This window comes from Athene noctua, chromosome 2 (assembly GCF_965140245.1).
Source record: "Athene noctua chromosome 2, bAthNoc1.hap1.1, whole genome shotgun sequence".
Classification (NCBI taxonomy): Eukaryota; Metazoa; Chordata; class Aves; order Strigiformes; family Strigidae; genus Athene; species Athene noctua.
Window position 1 is genome coordinate 104,736,884 of NC_134038.1, and position 15,535 is coordinate 104,752,418.

General features: G+C 36.4%; 1 protein-coding gene across 2 annotated transcripts in view; it reads left to right on the plus strand.

The window, feature by feature from the left end:
- Nucleotides 1–15,535, plus strand: part of SLC9A3 (solute carrier family 9 member A3) — a 53,851-nt gene that overhangs the window by 12,903 nt on the left and 25,413 nt on the right. For both annotated transcript variants that reach the window (XM_074897921.1, XM_074897922.1), the window contains exon 2: nucleotides 13,150–13,452. In XM_074897921.1, coding sequence (XP_074754022.1) covers nucleotides 13,150–13,452 — 303 coding nt within the window. The remainder of the gene's footprint in view (nucleotides 1–13,149; nucleotides 13,453–15,535) is intronic.

A 15,535-nucleotide genomic window follows, 5' to 3' on the forward strand; every position in this document is an offset into this window, starting at 1 on the left:
AACAGTAGTGTTCTTACTTTAATGCCTAAAGTACACTATCTGTACCTGGAGTTGAAAGAAACCTGTTAAAGATCCCCACTCTTTGGGAACTGCCTATCAATTAAGAATATGATGAAAGTACAGATAAATCATGAAGCAGATTCAGTTGCTGACAAAATAAACACTCAAAACAGAAATGAAAATAGTAAAATATAACCTGTATATCATGATTACTTAGATATTAGTGAACACAGCAGAAGGTGGAGAATCCACAAATTTATTAATCTGAAACTTGGCTTCTCTCTTGACATTTGTTCATCTTTTTTTGACTCCCTATCAGGACTAGCAGTATATTCAGGTACAGGATTTTAAGAGACTAATGGAAAAAACAATATTAGCAGAAGATTATGAAGTTTGGCTGTTCACAAAACTTACTGTTCTAGAACAAAAGCAGGACTAACCTACCCTACCTGCATTTTTTATTTTATTGTTGGTATAAAGCAGTGTCAGTTCAGCTAGGTCTTTCTGTCAGGTTGATGCTTTTCTACTCCAGCATTTTTTTCCAGAACCTATCCTGGCATTTACATGTATATGAAGATGCTACACTAATCCTTTTAGAATTAAGTCTGTCTATACACATTTTCTTTCAGTTATAATCTTTCTTTCACTTATGATTTATCTGTGTGTAGATAATTTAACTCCCTTTACTGGACATGACCTAGCAATGTGCGAGTACTCACAGCCCAGAAGGCCAACCGTATCCTGGGCTGTATCAAGGGAAGTGTGGCCAGCAGGTCGAAGGAGGTGATTCTCCCACTCCACTCTAGTGAGACCCCACCTTGGAGTTCTGTGCCCAGCTCTGGAGTCAACACAGGAAAGACATGGACCTGTTGGAGTGGGTCCAGAGGAGGGGCACAAAAATGATTATAGCGATGGAGGACCACAAAAATGATTAGAGTGATGGAACACCTCTCCTGTGAGAAAAGGCTGGGAGAGTTGGGGTTGTTCAGCCTGGAAAAGAGAAGGCTCCGGGGTGACTTATTGGGGCCTTTCAGTACTTAAAGGAGCCTTATAAGAAAGGTGGTGACAGACTTTTTAGCAGTGCCTGTTGCGATAGGACAAAGTGTAATGATTTTACACTAAAAGAGCATAGATTTAGACTAGATATAAGGAAGAAATTTTTTACAATGAGGGTGGTGAAACACTGGAACAGGTTGCCCAGAGACATTGTAGATACCCCATCACTGGAGACGTTCAAGGTTGGAGCGGGCTCTGAGCAACCTGATCTAGTTGAAAATGTCCCTGCTCATTGCTGGAGGGGTTGGACGAGGAGACCTTTAAAAGTCCCTTCCAACCCAAACTATTCTATGATTCTACTGAAGTTTGGCTCGTATGTATGTGGTAATAGAAGACAAAAAGATGTGCTACTGTTCATATGCTAGGTATAACATTTGATTCATACTGAATTCTTAGATCTCCCAAAAAATTGAATTTTTGTACAAATGTTTTTAGGAATATATGCAAAAATCTTTATCCCATGTCAGAAGGGACCTGACTATATAAAGGACATTTTTCTACATAAAGCAAAGAATCCAATGTTGATATGAATTTGTCTATGTGTGTGACATTTGGGAATGCTGGGTTTTAGTTCGGAAGTGATTTGTGTCTCTACCCTTCTTTTTCTTGAGATGATCAGTCATCTTCAGTAACTAAAGTGTTTCAGTTGTGAGATACTTCAAATACAGTTTTAGCCTGTTGCTTTTTCCTCTCCTTTTTCTTTCTTTGCTGTGGAAAATGAGTTTAAGCTAATGTCCTTGTGAACTTCCTTTTGCATGCTAACCTGTCTTATTTTCCCTGCGTATGCACTACAAAACACAAATGCGTAACTGAAAAAACAGTGGTCTCATCACCTTCCTACCCCATTTCAAAACATCAAACCTGTTTCCATGTACTACATTTTGCAGTATAAGGACACTACTTAAACTACTGTTCTTCCTGCTGTTATCATCATGTATTTCACCTCTAAAATGAGGTAATGAAGGTATGGGAGTTAACATGTTAGTTAATCAGAAAAGCTGTAAGGATAAGAATCAAAAGCCATTGTTAAAGCACATTGAATGGTAGCGGTATCTCAGAGCCATGTGCAAGAAAATATAAGTGATATAAATTAAGCTCCACTTTGCTCTTCTTAAATCTGTGGAATGATAAACGATGTTCCTGGATTTCTGAGCAAAATTACTTTTTTTATAGGCAGGAATGAGTGCATTCAGTAAGGAAGCGTGTAACATCTGCTCTCTATTGCCTAAGCAGAAAATCCTAGGGTTGATTGGTGAAAATGGTGCTTTCTTAACCTTCTGTGGAACAAACAGACTGAGTAGTGTGCAAGTATTGTAACATGAGAATCCTTGACTATTTCTTTCCCACATATCACCTTGCTCAGTTACTTAACATCTTTATGACTGGCATTACTGATGTTAAAAATGCCATTCTGTCATTAAGTAAAACTCCACAAAGAGAATTGTATATGGAGAAACAGGTGAGCGAGAAGTGATTTCATGAGCATTCTTATTGAAAAAAGTTTCTACTTGCTTCTCCATTTGACAAAGCTTTGGAATCCCAAAGTCTTCACTGATGAGCTTCCACAGCCCTGTAAAAATCTTGGGGAAAGACTCTATCCTTTATCTGTTGTCATTCTGGACACGTTATGGCAATAGGAAGTGTTTCTAGCTTGTTAGTTAAAAATAATCTCATCTAGAAAATCTGAGATTACCAAATTCCTAGCACATGTAAACAGCATACTTGAGTTTCTGAAATTACGTACAAGAGTTGTAAACCATCATGAAATTTATCAAACTGCTGGAGCCTTTTCTCCAACGTAAGACTCTGACAAAATTTTGAAGCCTTGCAGAGTGCACAGTAATATTCACTTTCAGTGGAAACTAGCCAGGTATGTTTTCTTAACTTCTCTCAAGTTAAGTTTGTTTGCTGTTTTAAGCAAGAGCTACTTGACATTTGTGATTTTGTTTTGTGTCTGTGGGCATCACTGCTAAATTTGAATACCGTAATGCTTATTTATTTTACTGCTGTAATCAGGAATATTTCCACTGTAATCCCATGCTATTCCAGTTGTACTAATTAAAATCTTGCCAGGGTGGAATGTAGGGGGCAGGAAGCAAGGCACTCTACCAAAACTTGGAAAAAAGTGCTTTCCTACCCCATGACTTGGAGCAGCCTTCATAGCCCTTAGGCTTTAATTATGTCCTTCATGCCCTTCCTAGCAGGCAGTAATTCTTACTGTGCCCTGCAAGAAGCAGTACTGGGGAAGAACAGGAAGTCCCTATAGTATAAGGAAATTTTCAGAGTTTCAACCTACTAATGGGATTCATTAAGTTATTTATTCTTCATCTTCTTTTTCTTCTTTGTACAATAGACCTGAACCAAGGAGAACTGGTTCTGTTTTGTGTTCAGGTTTTGGTTCTTCTTTATGCAATTCTTTACACAATTTATCATACCAGAACAACTGTTTCCATATATTACTAGTAATCCATTTCTTTATCTGTATGAGCAAAAGCCAAAACATTTTCAAAGGGAGACCTTTGTTTTAATTATTTTATCACATTAAAGTGAAGGTCAGAAGGAAAAAAATTTCCAAAATTCACAGTGTGAAATGAGTTAACTCAGAATTTCTTGACATTTATTTAACTCAGTACCCCATGTTACTGGAAAATAGTTTGGTATTTTAAAGATAAAAAAATTGCTTTCAATATCTGTCAATAAATTTCAGTGAATTTTTGAAGATAATTTTAAAGCTGGAGCAGTTGCAATGTATCCTATTAATAGAAAGTAAATTCTACCTTGTTTTCATGCATACTGTAAAATCAGATGGATTTTTAGACCTCAGGCAATCATTTTAGTCAAAACTAGCTTAGTGATCAGAAAATTACCGCTAATTCTACTTACAGTTATTGATGACCCTTTAACATGTAATTGGAAGAGGTTATGACAGAAACATACTATTTTTATTCTTTTGTATACAGAGCAGCTCTAGCGTGTAATAGCCTTCAGCTGTGCTTCTTTGTATTTGGTGTGGAATATAATATCATGTACTGCCAGCATCCTAAACACAGAAAACTCTTAGTAACCCCTAATTTATTTCAGTCTGTGAGGAGTATTAACTTGATCAAGAAGACTGTCTTTCAATCTAATACCTTTGCTTAGGAAGTGAAGCAGTTTTATGATACTTTTGCTGTCCTGTTTTATATCCTCTACTATACTTCAAGGTGTTTCTAATGTGTACTTTGCTCTCATTTTGAAATATTATTTTTGACTGTTCCCATTTTTCTTTCAGTGCCGTTCAGTTCCATAAGGGCCAAATGCTACCACACTTGCACTGCAGTGGGACTGCTCCTTCAAAAAAGAACTATTTGGCATAATTATGATAAACTGTACCTGACTCTTTAAACTTCATTATGTTCTAAGTGCTTATAGAGGTAATAGTTGCTTACTCACACACTTCTTTGAATTTGACTTGGGGCTATCTTGTTATGTTATGACCTATCAACTGGGAACCTTGACCTGTATGTTGGTTGCATTTTTAATTGCTAACATTTTGTTAATTGTTCACCTACAAAGAACAGCGACTTAAAATCTCCTGTTTAATAAGCTCATTACAATGCTGTACACTTTGTAAATGGTGATCATTACATATGTGACAAATAAAGAAAGCTTTTTTGAGCTGGATAAAACCAAACTCAAACCAGTTCATCTAAACAAGTTAAATATGAAGGACTTTTCCTTGCTTAGGAAAAATATGTCCAAGATTAAGTATGGACAGTATTAATAGTCATGTTCATGTAGTATATTTTAAGACAATACCCAAGGACCTATACCAAAGATGGCTTTTGCTGCTTGTTACACAATGCATGCATATTATATCTCAGAGTTTCTTCAGATATAAAATATCTCTGAGTTTTTTCAATAAATCTTTCAATTTTTGCTAGGTTTGGTAAAAGCATAAGGTAGTGATTAATCATTCAAGATTTGTCTAAGTAATACTGTTTAGAAGAAATTAGTAAAAGCTTTTTCTTTAAGTGTTTTGTATCACTTGTATATAAACATTTCAAAATGGCAAAATCAGTTCATAAGACTTGAGGAATACCATTGTTGCAAGGTCCACAGAACAAAATCTAAAGGACTATAAAATATGCTATCAGTCTTCTGACAAGGAAAAAAAGGCTGAGCGCACTTTGTTGATAAAGATTAGAAAGGCAAATACAAGTAATAATTATCAGCCTCAGCCATGTTGAGTCTGCTCAAACACTTCCTGGACAGTCTAGAAAAGCAGTTCCCTAATGCTTTGAAACCTTGCTTCAACTGAACGACTCTTAGAACACAATGGAAGATTCTTTTTTTCAAGGCCCTTGATTTAGGCCTAAATTAATCTGTTAGTAAGACGGGGCCTAGAAAGAACAGTTGCTGCGTGAGTAAGGAAAGGACAAGATGTCAAGATAAAGTATGAAACTCTAAGAAGGCTATCTATGGAAGTCACTAGAATTTAGTTTGTGGACTGGTCTTATGCAGGGTTTGTTTTTGTTTTAAATTACCGCTGCAGAAAGATGTGAGGTATCCTACTGAGAACTGATGACACATTTCCCTTGGCATTATCAGTATTCCTGTAGTCTGGCTATTGTGCTAGAAAAAGCATACAGTCTTGAGAACTAGAAGGGATGAAATACAGTAATACCAAGGGCAGTTTCACTCAGAGACCAATGACAAGAATCTCTACATGAGGTTGTGATTGAGAGGTACACATCTGTATGTAGTGACTATGGGATGACTGTGAGTCACCCATCTGATAATGAATCCAGGATCTAGCTGAACTATAGATTGTGATAGGAAATTATGAATGCTGTTGGACCCGCTTCTACTGTGACTCATGCAGAATGCAGTCTATATTTCTGGCAACTCTGGGTCCATAGAGGTGAACTCAGATTGAAATAGAGTGAGCTGAGGTGAAGACTGAAAATAAGAGGTTTAGTTTAACAGACCAAAGACAAGCAACAAAAAGCTACGCCTATGTATTGGGAAATTAAGGTTTTAACATTAGGGAAAAAGAACTATTTAAGAAAATTGATATTGTCACAAAGGAAAATGGATATAAAATAGCTATGAACAAGTTCAGGCTAGAAATCAGAGTGAAGTCTCTATGCAATGAGGGCTGCTGGTGTGCATTCACATAGGCTTAGCTGGAGAAGAAATCCTCTGAAACAAGGATCATTAAATGTGGTGGTGTGATAATGGAGGACCTGGCTACCCAACAAACAGCTCTTCTAGTTCTTATGGTCCTAATTAAAATTCCTAGATCCTCTGTGCAGGCTACATAAGCAACTGTAATTAGTTAGAAGGTATGCCTATGGCTATGCAGGAAAGAAATGCTGTGTTTGGTAATGTGGCAAGGGTAGAAAACTTACATAGTCAAGTCATGAAGGACATCTTAAACAGATCCAGTACAACGATATCAGTGCACAGGGATGCAAACTTGGCATGTCATGAAAATAATGAGTTACATGGATAGAGCAGAAAATGAAAAACATATGAGTAAAAAGAAATCAACTATAGCAAGTGCAGGAAGTTTATTGGAGAACTAGTAGGTGGGCAGGACTGCTGAGAAGTAAAGGGAGCCCTAACAAAAGATAAGAGAAATATAAATACAGGAAACTTCATTACACAGGAAATTGTATCAAAAACCTTCTCTTAGTAGAAGAGTAGAGTAAGTAGAAAGTGGACTTATCAGAAGAGAGTGCTCTTGAACAAATATATTAAATAGATAGCAATTAACGTTAAATACTTAAGGACAAGTAGCAAAGCCTCTGGAGAAATCTGAGATTAAAGCTGTAGAAATAAAAAGCAAGTTGCCCACCGAACAGAAGACAAAGTGACTGAAGAGTGGAAGAGAGTTACCTTTCCTTTAAAATAAAAAGATATATATATATATTTATAGAAAAAAAAAAAAAAGGTCATTATTGTTAAGTAATTTTCTGAGCTATTGCAACATTGAGGTTTCCTAAAGAATTTGTACTGTCAATTGTTTAAAAAACATTGTTAGTCTGGACCAGGTGATGTGCAGAATGGAACTGACATACGTCACCCTCAGAATCATGAGAGGACCACAGTGAACACTACAGGCAGCCAGTAAAGATCAGGGATAATATAAGACTGTTAGTAAACCAAGAGTTAGAAGTAATTTTAAAACAGTGACTATTCAGCTTCTTTTTAGATATTGGGGAGGTCAGGGTATCTGGATCTCCTACATATACACCGTAATGAGAAAAAAATTTCAAACACCAAGAATCTAAAATAACCTTTTAAAGGAGTTTGCAGATAAAAAACAGGGAAAAAAAAAGGCTAGAAAAACCACAGTTCTCTCAGGCCCGGCATCTACGCACAGTTCCTATTGCATGAATGCTGCAATCTCTGCCCAGGGATTTGCTTAGGCCATCTCACATGTTTCTGCATCACTGCTGCTTCTGTCTTGGTACGGCAGGTGCAGTTGGTTAGCCTGAGCTCTGATCCTCTAACTGGCTGCAACTGATGTGTGGAGATACAGAGCAAGAGAGATGCATGACTTTTAGGGAAGGTGGAAGCAAAATGATCCCTTCTTGAAAATGTATGCTCCATATTGTATTTTAGACAGGGTGGCCATTCTCTTGTCAGGTAGATCAACATAATAGGAATGGATTGGGACACTCCAGAGGTGTTTGAATGGCATTACTGCCCAGCTACACTTGATCATTTTAGTTCACAAACTGGTATGTGATTATACTTTGAGCTGTTATACAGGCAAGGTAAAGCAGATTTTTCCATGAATGCTATTGGAATATATTTCAGATTTATGATTTTTTTAATGTAATAACATGTCTGCAGAAGACACTACTGAAAAAATCTGCAGAAACTGTGGAACTAAACAATTTTTAAATAGAATTCCCCCTCTGTAATGCTAAGGGGAACATGAACAGATAGGTAAGATATGAAAATTTCATGCTTGCCAGTCAGAGTCCAAGTGCTGGAAGATGTTTAGAAGAAAGATTTCCCTCTGGGCAGCATATTCTTTTATGGAATTTTTCATGCCTTCTCTTAAGTAGCTTCTATGTTGTGCCATTACAGGAACCTGATTATATACAACCTTGGAGATGCTATATTTGCATCTCTGTAAAGTAAATGCAAAGAATCACAAAGAAAAGTTTGCAGGATTTTGCTCTCACTTTGGTGAATGGCAAGGGTTCTCAGCAGTTGCAGAGAATCGTCTTGGGATCTCAAATTAGAAGCACTCATGGCTTGATTTAATGGGGTAACTTCATCTTTGTAAGTGAAAATAAAAAGTCAAAACCGAAAAATAGACTAATAGCATGCTATCAGTACCTATTTGAACCACTAGCAAAAATGCATACAGTATACCCCACACTGGTCACTAGCAGTGCAAAGAGGAAGAGAGTCATGTTTGCAAATTCTTATCTAGGCTTTCATGGGAACTATGGAAATGATAAGTCTGAAAAAAGAGGTTGAAAATCTTTCAATAATCTAAATTATTTTGTGATTCCTTGGATTTTATCCAAAGATACATGGAAAAGAAACTCTAGCAAAGAATTACTAGCATTATTATAAGTCAATTCTTGATTTTTCTGGATGACATGTTGCATACTATGCACATGCAGTAGGTTTTGTGATTGACTGGGACAGTGATATTAGCTGGAAAAATTGTTTCAGTGTTTTCATGGCCTTGATTTCACACTAACAAAGTTAATGGAAATGTCATTAGTCACTTGAGATAGTGCTGAAATGCCCATATAAATCCTGAAATGTAACAGCATATTAAATAGGTAGTTTCAGTTTTTTAATTTTGCACCACTGTGTTTTCAAAAGTTGTCAAATCTGTTTTGAATTGTTCATTTCAGCTGGAAACAAAGCACAGAATTCTAGAACTAAGTCATTGAAATGTTTCACTTGATAAGCAAAAATCGATATTCATTAAAAGCAGGTGCTGTTAGAGAGTTTGGAAAGAAATGTGGGAAACCTTACTTGAGAAAACTTTTTTGTGTGTCTACAAAGATTGTCTTGATCATCAATTCTACATTATCTCTTCTTTAGTATTCTTTTATTATTATTCTTGCTATTTAACCAGTTCTTTCTGTCTTAATTTCATTTAGTGAATGAGAAAAAAGTTACTCTGTTGAATCATTTCTTGCCAAAGCACTCTCAGATAGCCTTAGAAAGCAATTCCACTGAAAGATTTAATCTAAATTACTGCATTTTTAAAGGTGATAAAAACCCCCTCACTTCTTAAAGTATATTTCTTTCTTTGAGCCAAAAGAAACTGGTTCCAGCCACCAAATCATAGGTAGCTAATTTGTTTTGTCAGATATGTTAAATGTCATGGTCCCTTTTCTTGGATCTCAAAGGAATTGTCAGAAGAAAAATTTACAGGAAGTTTATACTATCTAATTGTTTCTTAACTCTGTAGAAAGCATCTAATTCAGCAATGCCCTGCTTGAGTTTAAACACAGTTTACCCACTAGCCAGTCCAACCCACTTTCAAGACAAGTTTATCATATACTGGATGGAAGGTATATATAACTTTTCCACTAATACTTTTTCACTAATACTGTGACTAGATTCATATAGATGAATTCTCAATGATAAATGTTAAAATTTATAGATCACAAGATTGCCTGTGCACTGCTATTTCTTTTATGCCATGGACTGGCTACAATTTTTCTTTATTTGATCTTTCCCTCTCCTCATTAAAATATATTAATGTCCTTTTCATTATTAACTGCAGTGAAAATAGAATTAATTTCATCTCTGGGTCCCTCACAGTGTCATTTATCTGAGTAGCACTGAATGCTATCCTTCCTGATATTTGTAATTTCTTTCAAACACAATCAAACTAAACTCCTTGTCCATTATTGTTTGATTTTATTTTACTCTTCAGTCAGGTGAAATACTTAGTCATGCTAGTCATCTAGATGTAATTAAAAGCTTCCAATTCTACTTTGTTGTGGGGACATAATTCATTTTGCATGTCTCCTAGGCAAGTAAGGGCATACTTTATGCAATTAATGTACTATCATTATGACAGTTTGTAACACACTCAGAATGTATTAGGGGCATAACTTCAGGATAATAAGTTGTTAAAAAACATTAAAGAATGAATTTGGAATTAATCTATATCAATTTCTATAAATGTAATACCTACGTATAATGCACAGTCTTGATTGAATATACTTTATGCACAGAGCCAGAAAAAAAAAGAATCATTCTAAGAGCAAATATGAATTCAAACATCAATCTAAGTTTCAATTATATCTTAGTCTAAAGTTGTTTCATTGAATTTCATCAGTTGTGGTATTTTCCTTTTGCATATTTCTGTGTTTATAGACATATTGCATACTATATGCCTGCAGAGTTTGCTAGGCAGTTACTTAAAAAAAAATATGGTCTAGTGTTCATGTTTTGCTTGGGCCAAGTGCAAAAAAAGAGAAGAGACTTCTCTAGAGCTCCGTTTCATGCAATAACTTTAATGTCCACAACCTGCATTCCTAAACTAATAGAGTAGAAGAATTTAGTGCTGATAGTATTAAAATCTAGTACAGATAACCAGTCGACTGGAGTTAAAGGGAAGACAGGCAGATATGATGTAGCTGATTCACTGGGAACATGCGACTTCTAGGAGGAGACAGTGTTATAACCAAAACCAGGTTGGCTTCCCAGCAGTCCCTGGGAGAAACTAGTTTTGATTGTAAAGGTTAGAATTCTACAGAATATTAATTTTTAGCTGGACATCAGTTTTTTTCCAAATGTCTAGTTTTGAAAAGTCTTCACAGGTTTATTTTAAATTTTTTAACTTTAACTTCTTGTAGTCATGGCTTATCTACAAACATAAGAGTAGGAAAAACAGACTTGGGTTAGTAAGACTAGCTCAGCAGCATTCATTTTCAGGGATAAGGAGATAATCCCTACTCTGTGAGGTGATAAATTAGTTGATAATTCACTGACTGGAAATTCAAGGCATCAGGAATGACCAGCAGGAAAGACTTTTGAGAAATTAAATGCTACACTTTATGCACATGGAATATTATCTAGTTTGTTTTTCTTTATTTAATTTCTTCTTCTTTTTAATGCAAGCCCAAGGGATTTTATTATAAAGAGAGGAAAACTGGGAAAAAACGCAGTGTTTGTTTCTGTGAAGTGCTATTCAGCTATTGATTAAATAAAGATGATACAGAAAACTGGTATGGTTTAGCCAACTTCACTGAATGCAGTTTGCTTTAATGTGTGATTGCTGTTCTATATTAATCCCACTCCAAAGCTATGTTCTGACATGGCTTAGTTTCCAAGCCCTGTCTACAAACACTTAGGAACATCTACAGTCATGCTCATTGTCGGTATAGGCAGGCACTGGTGATTTTTCCTTTCGTGTTTTCTATTCTGATAAGGCCATGGAGATTATACAACTAGTAGGAACCATCTATGGGGCTACTATAATGATGGATGATGCTTCTAACATTGTATAGATGCAGCCAAGATGAAGACAGACAGTTCAGGAATGGGGCCCTTAAGACACTCTAAAAGGTAACTAGTAAATGTTTGACTAGGACAAATACTTGGCTGGGAGGAAAAACAATGGTCTTTCAGTAAAGTAACCTGGTCTATGATCTCTGCAGAGTCATGGGAAAGATTCTTCCACTATACCTTAAAAGACTGGAATTCTTAATGATGGTTTCTTGTCCAAACTAGTTTTGAGCTAACTTGCATTAGCATTGTAAAAGGTTCAGCACAGTTCTAGGGTGATGCTCAAACCAGGAGCAAGTTGGTGGCTTTTAGTGGAATTTTCTTCCTAACAGGAAAATCACATTTTTCAATACAAAGCTATATAAGTAAAATCCCATTTATTGGCTTGATATCACAAAGTGTCAGGTTTCAGACCATCTAGGACACATCAATATTTAAGATAAACTGAAGGAAAAGCTCACAGAAATCTCAAGAAAGTCAACTGGCACACCTGTGCTTCCTTGTTATCAAACACCTTTGCCACCTCCTCCTTTTTCATGTTCCATCTTTCTCTGTAGAATTGACTTCTCTCTGTTCTTCCCTCTGCCTTTTTTTTCCTTTTATCTGATACTTAACAAGTGAACTATAAATGTATGTTGGCCACATGTATTGCAGTCTTACTTGTGTTTCTGTCATCTTGAACAGTCTATTTTTGATGTTTTGGCCTTGCCATCCTTCTGTCTCTTTAGATTCATTCATGGCACTCTCCCTCTAATTATTGGCTAGTTTAACAGTTTTGCCACACCATACCATTGCATGTTTTTCTATAATAGATACCATATACTGTTCATCTTTATTAATAGATTTGACTTTCTGCTATATTTTATGACACTGCTTATATAAAAGAAAGTAGCCTGTTGCAAAACCATTTCCCACAAATATATCTATATATGAAGAAGCCACCATTAAAGCCCCCATTCCTTCAGAAAGCCTCTGAATTAACTGAAATCCTTAGTGAGGAGATTTTGAGGAAAAGGCCAAAAGGGTTCTTCTATAATATTAGCTCCATTCTGCTCCTGCTGCAGGCTAGATTGTCATATAATATTCTTCATAAATTTAAAAAGAGTTGTCTTGAAACTAGTTCTTCTTCCAGCATTCTTCTCCCATCCTTCAGTAAACCTGCTAGTAAATGGATAATTTTTAAAGGCAAATGTTGGGAGGTCAGATGTGTATTTTTAGATACAGAAATAAACCATGAAGTTGTAAGTTTCCAGCACTTCTAACATTTCTTTTCAGTTTTGCATTTACTGCTTTGCACAGAACACCACCTTTCCCTAGACAGGCTTTGTATGGAGAAGATAACCCAATAAAGGAAATAAATGTCATAGAATATTGCTTTCATCTAAATCGAAATATGCTGGATAAAATCTGAAAATCAGTCTTTTTATTTTATAAGCGGCTGTGTTCTGACATTGTCTGTATCCCATGCATTCCATGCATGTTTTGGGTTTAATAACAATGAAAGCAGAAAGCCTGTGAAGTCAAAATTGCAAGCTAATGACGGTTGTTGCTCAAATTGTTTCTCCATTCCAATTCTTACAAACTTTTTCTCTTTTCTTGCAGTTTTCCACTTGTCCCACAAAGTCACTCGGGTGGTTCCAGAGAGTGCTCTGCTGATTGTTCTTGGTCTCCTCCTCGGCGGCATTGTATGGGCAGCAGATCACATTGCCTCCTTCACCCTTACACCAACTGTATTTTTCTTCTATTTGCTGCCCCCCATTGTTTTGGACGCTGGATATTTTATGCCAAATAGATTGTTCTTTGGAAATCTTGGTTCCATCCTTTTGTATGCTGTTATTGGGACAGTCTGGAATGCTGCCACAACCGGTTTATCTCTCTATGGTGTCTATCAGACAGGAATAATGGGTAAGTTTGACCTGTGGAGGCACAACTGTGAACGCTACTGTATGCCAGCTGTTAAATGGGTGATACTTTACAACTTAACAACCCTTTTCAGCAGAAAAATCCAATTTTAATGGGAGCAATTTGTAGTATTTTTATCAAATTTAAGAATGATCTGAGAAATCTTCTCTGAAGCAAGCATGAAAGGGACTTGAAGCTGTGTCTCTCATTACCCTGCTTTAAATGTGTGCATACGCTCTCAGGATAAAGCTCAGGATTGTCCTGCTAATGGGCATCTGGACAAAAATACACTCTGAAGGGCTTGTTTCTTTCTGCTGTGATAGAAACATTCAGAGTTACTGTGCAATGGAACTGTGTTCCTTCAGTCAGCATTAATATTAAGTAAGCAAAGGTTGCTGAGGGGTATGTGTGCATGACACCTCTATTTTGTCTTCTGAGGCTGGAAATTGTAACTAAAGACTTCCAGAGCCAAGTAGCACATGTAAGGTGAACTCTGTTTTAATTATACTACAATGTAAGGTCATGGGGCTGGTAGAAGAGGCACTAAACAGCAATTCTTAACCTCCTCAGCAGGTGTGCCATGCACATAAGCTATGTACTGCCTCCTGAAGAAAAATAATCTACATCATATGTGGATTGCATGTGTGTTGAAACAAGCATCCTATCTATGCTTTTTTAGTGTCTCTACTGAAGAAGCTCAGGAGCCCTTCTAGGACAGAATTTTCTTATGTTAGTGGGTTTTAGAAGGTCTTTACAAGGCACATCTGAGTGCTGCTGGGAGCAGTACAGATATACAGTGTGCTGGTGTGGCTGTGCACTCTGCCAGTCTCTTCTTGGCAACTAATGCCAAGATCATGGACTGAGTGAGCGGCTCCAAGACCACAAGGGATATGTTGTGTTGTATGAAAGGCTCAACAGCTAGTCATGAGGCTGTTCTCTAAACACACTGGTGCAAAATCGACTCAGAGCAATTTACCAAATTTACTACAGACTTCCTTTTCAGTCCAGATAAAAAGAATGTCTCGACAGTCAGAAGTTGCAGATATTGCAGAGACCATTTTTGTGATGCAGAATTAAACTATTAGCTGATTATTACAGAAGAGAACATAACTGCTCCCATTGTCCAGCACAGGGAAATAGTAGAATTTGGGCCTTGGTTCTTTGAAACTGAGCATAAGATTGGGATATCTCTTCCATCCATTTTAAGGGAAACCTTTGTTGTCGTTATTGGAAAATCCCGGTCTGGAAGAACTAGACCACAGACTTGTTCATTTAAGATTCATCTTACGTAACTGCAGAAGTTTGAAATACATCTATGAAAGATTTAGCTTACATTTTAGATATTTACTTTACTGAACTCACATTTTAAAAGTAACAGTTTTTGTTTAGAAGATACAAAGGTGATAGCTCAGATGCAGACACTGTTGACTTTTATAAGTAGGTAAGATGTTTTATGTGCTTTCAGCCTGTAAACACAATGTATTGCATCTACCATTTCACATTTATAGTTAAATACAGGTTTTCAGGATCAAAAAAGATGACAAAGGGATATTGCTATTGAAACAGATTGGACAAGGATTTGTTGCTTTAAACATCCAAGCTGCTTGGAACAATTTAAAAAATATGACTAAAAGTATTTTATTAACATCCTGTTCTGGGAAATATAATGAATGATAATTACATTGAAGAATATGTTGATAGAAAATAATTAAAGGCAGAGCATTGACCTCCTTATGACATGTGAAATGGAAAAGTTTTTTCCCAAAAATTTTATTTTAGGTGAAAAACCCGTTTATCTCTTGCTCTCCTCCAAATCCATCGGCAATTCTTGACTAACTGTAAAAGCCTGATTTGATAGCTACATGTTCTGCTTCATCATTATGCAAAACTTTAGGTGACAGTATATACTAGAACTCTGAGCTTAAACAGGAGAATCAGCCCCCACCACAGGCCACTGCTAAAGCTCTACAAGCTAGAAATAGGGACGTTAAGAAAGGCAAACAATAAACTGTCATGCCTGGTGAATTTAAATGTTTAGAATGCGCATTAATTGCTGTACTGTGGGGACCTGTCTTTACTACCAAGA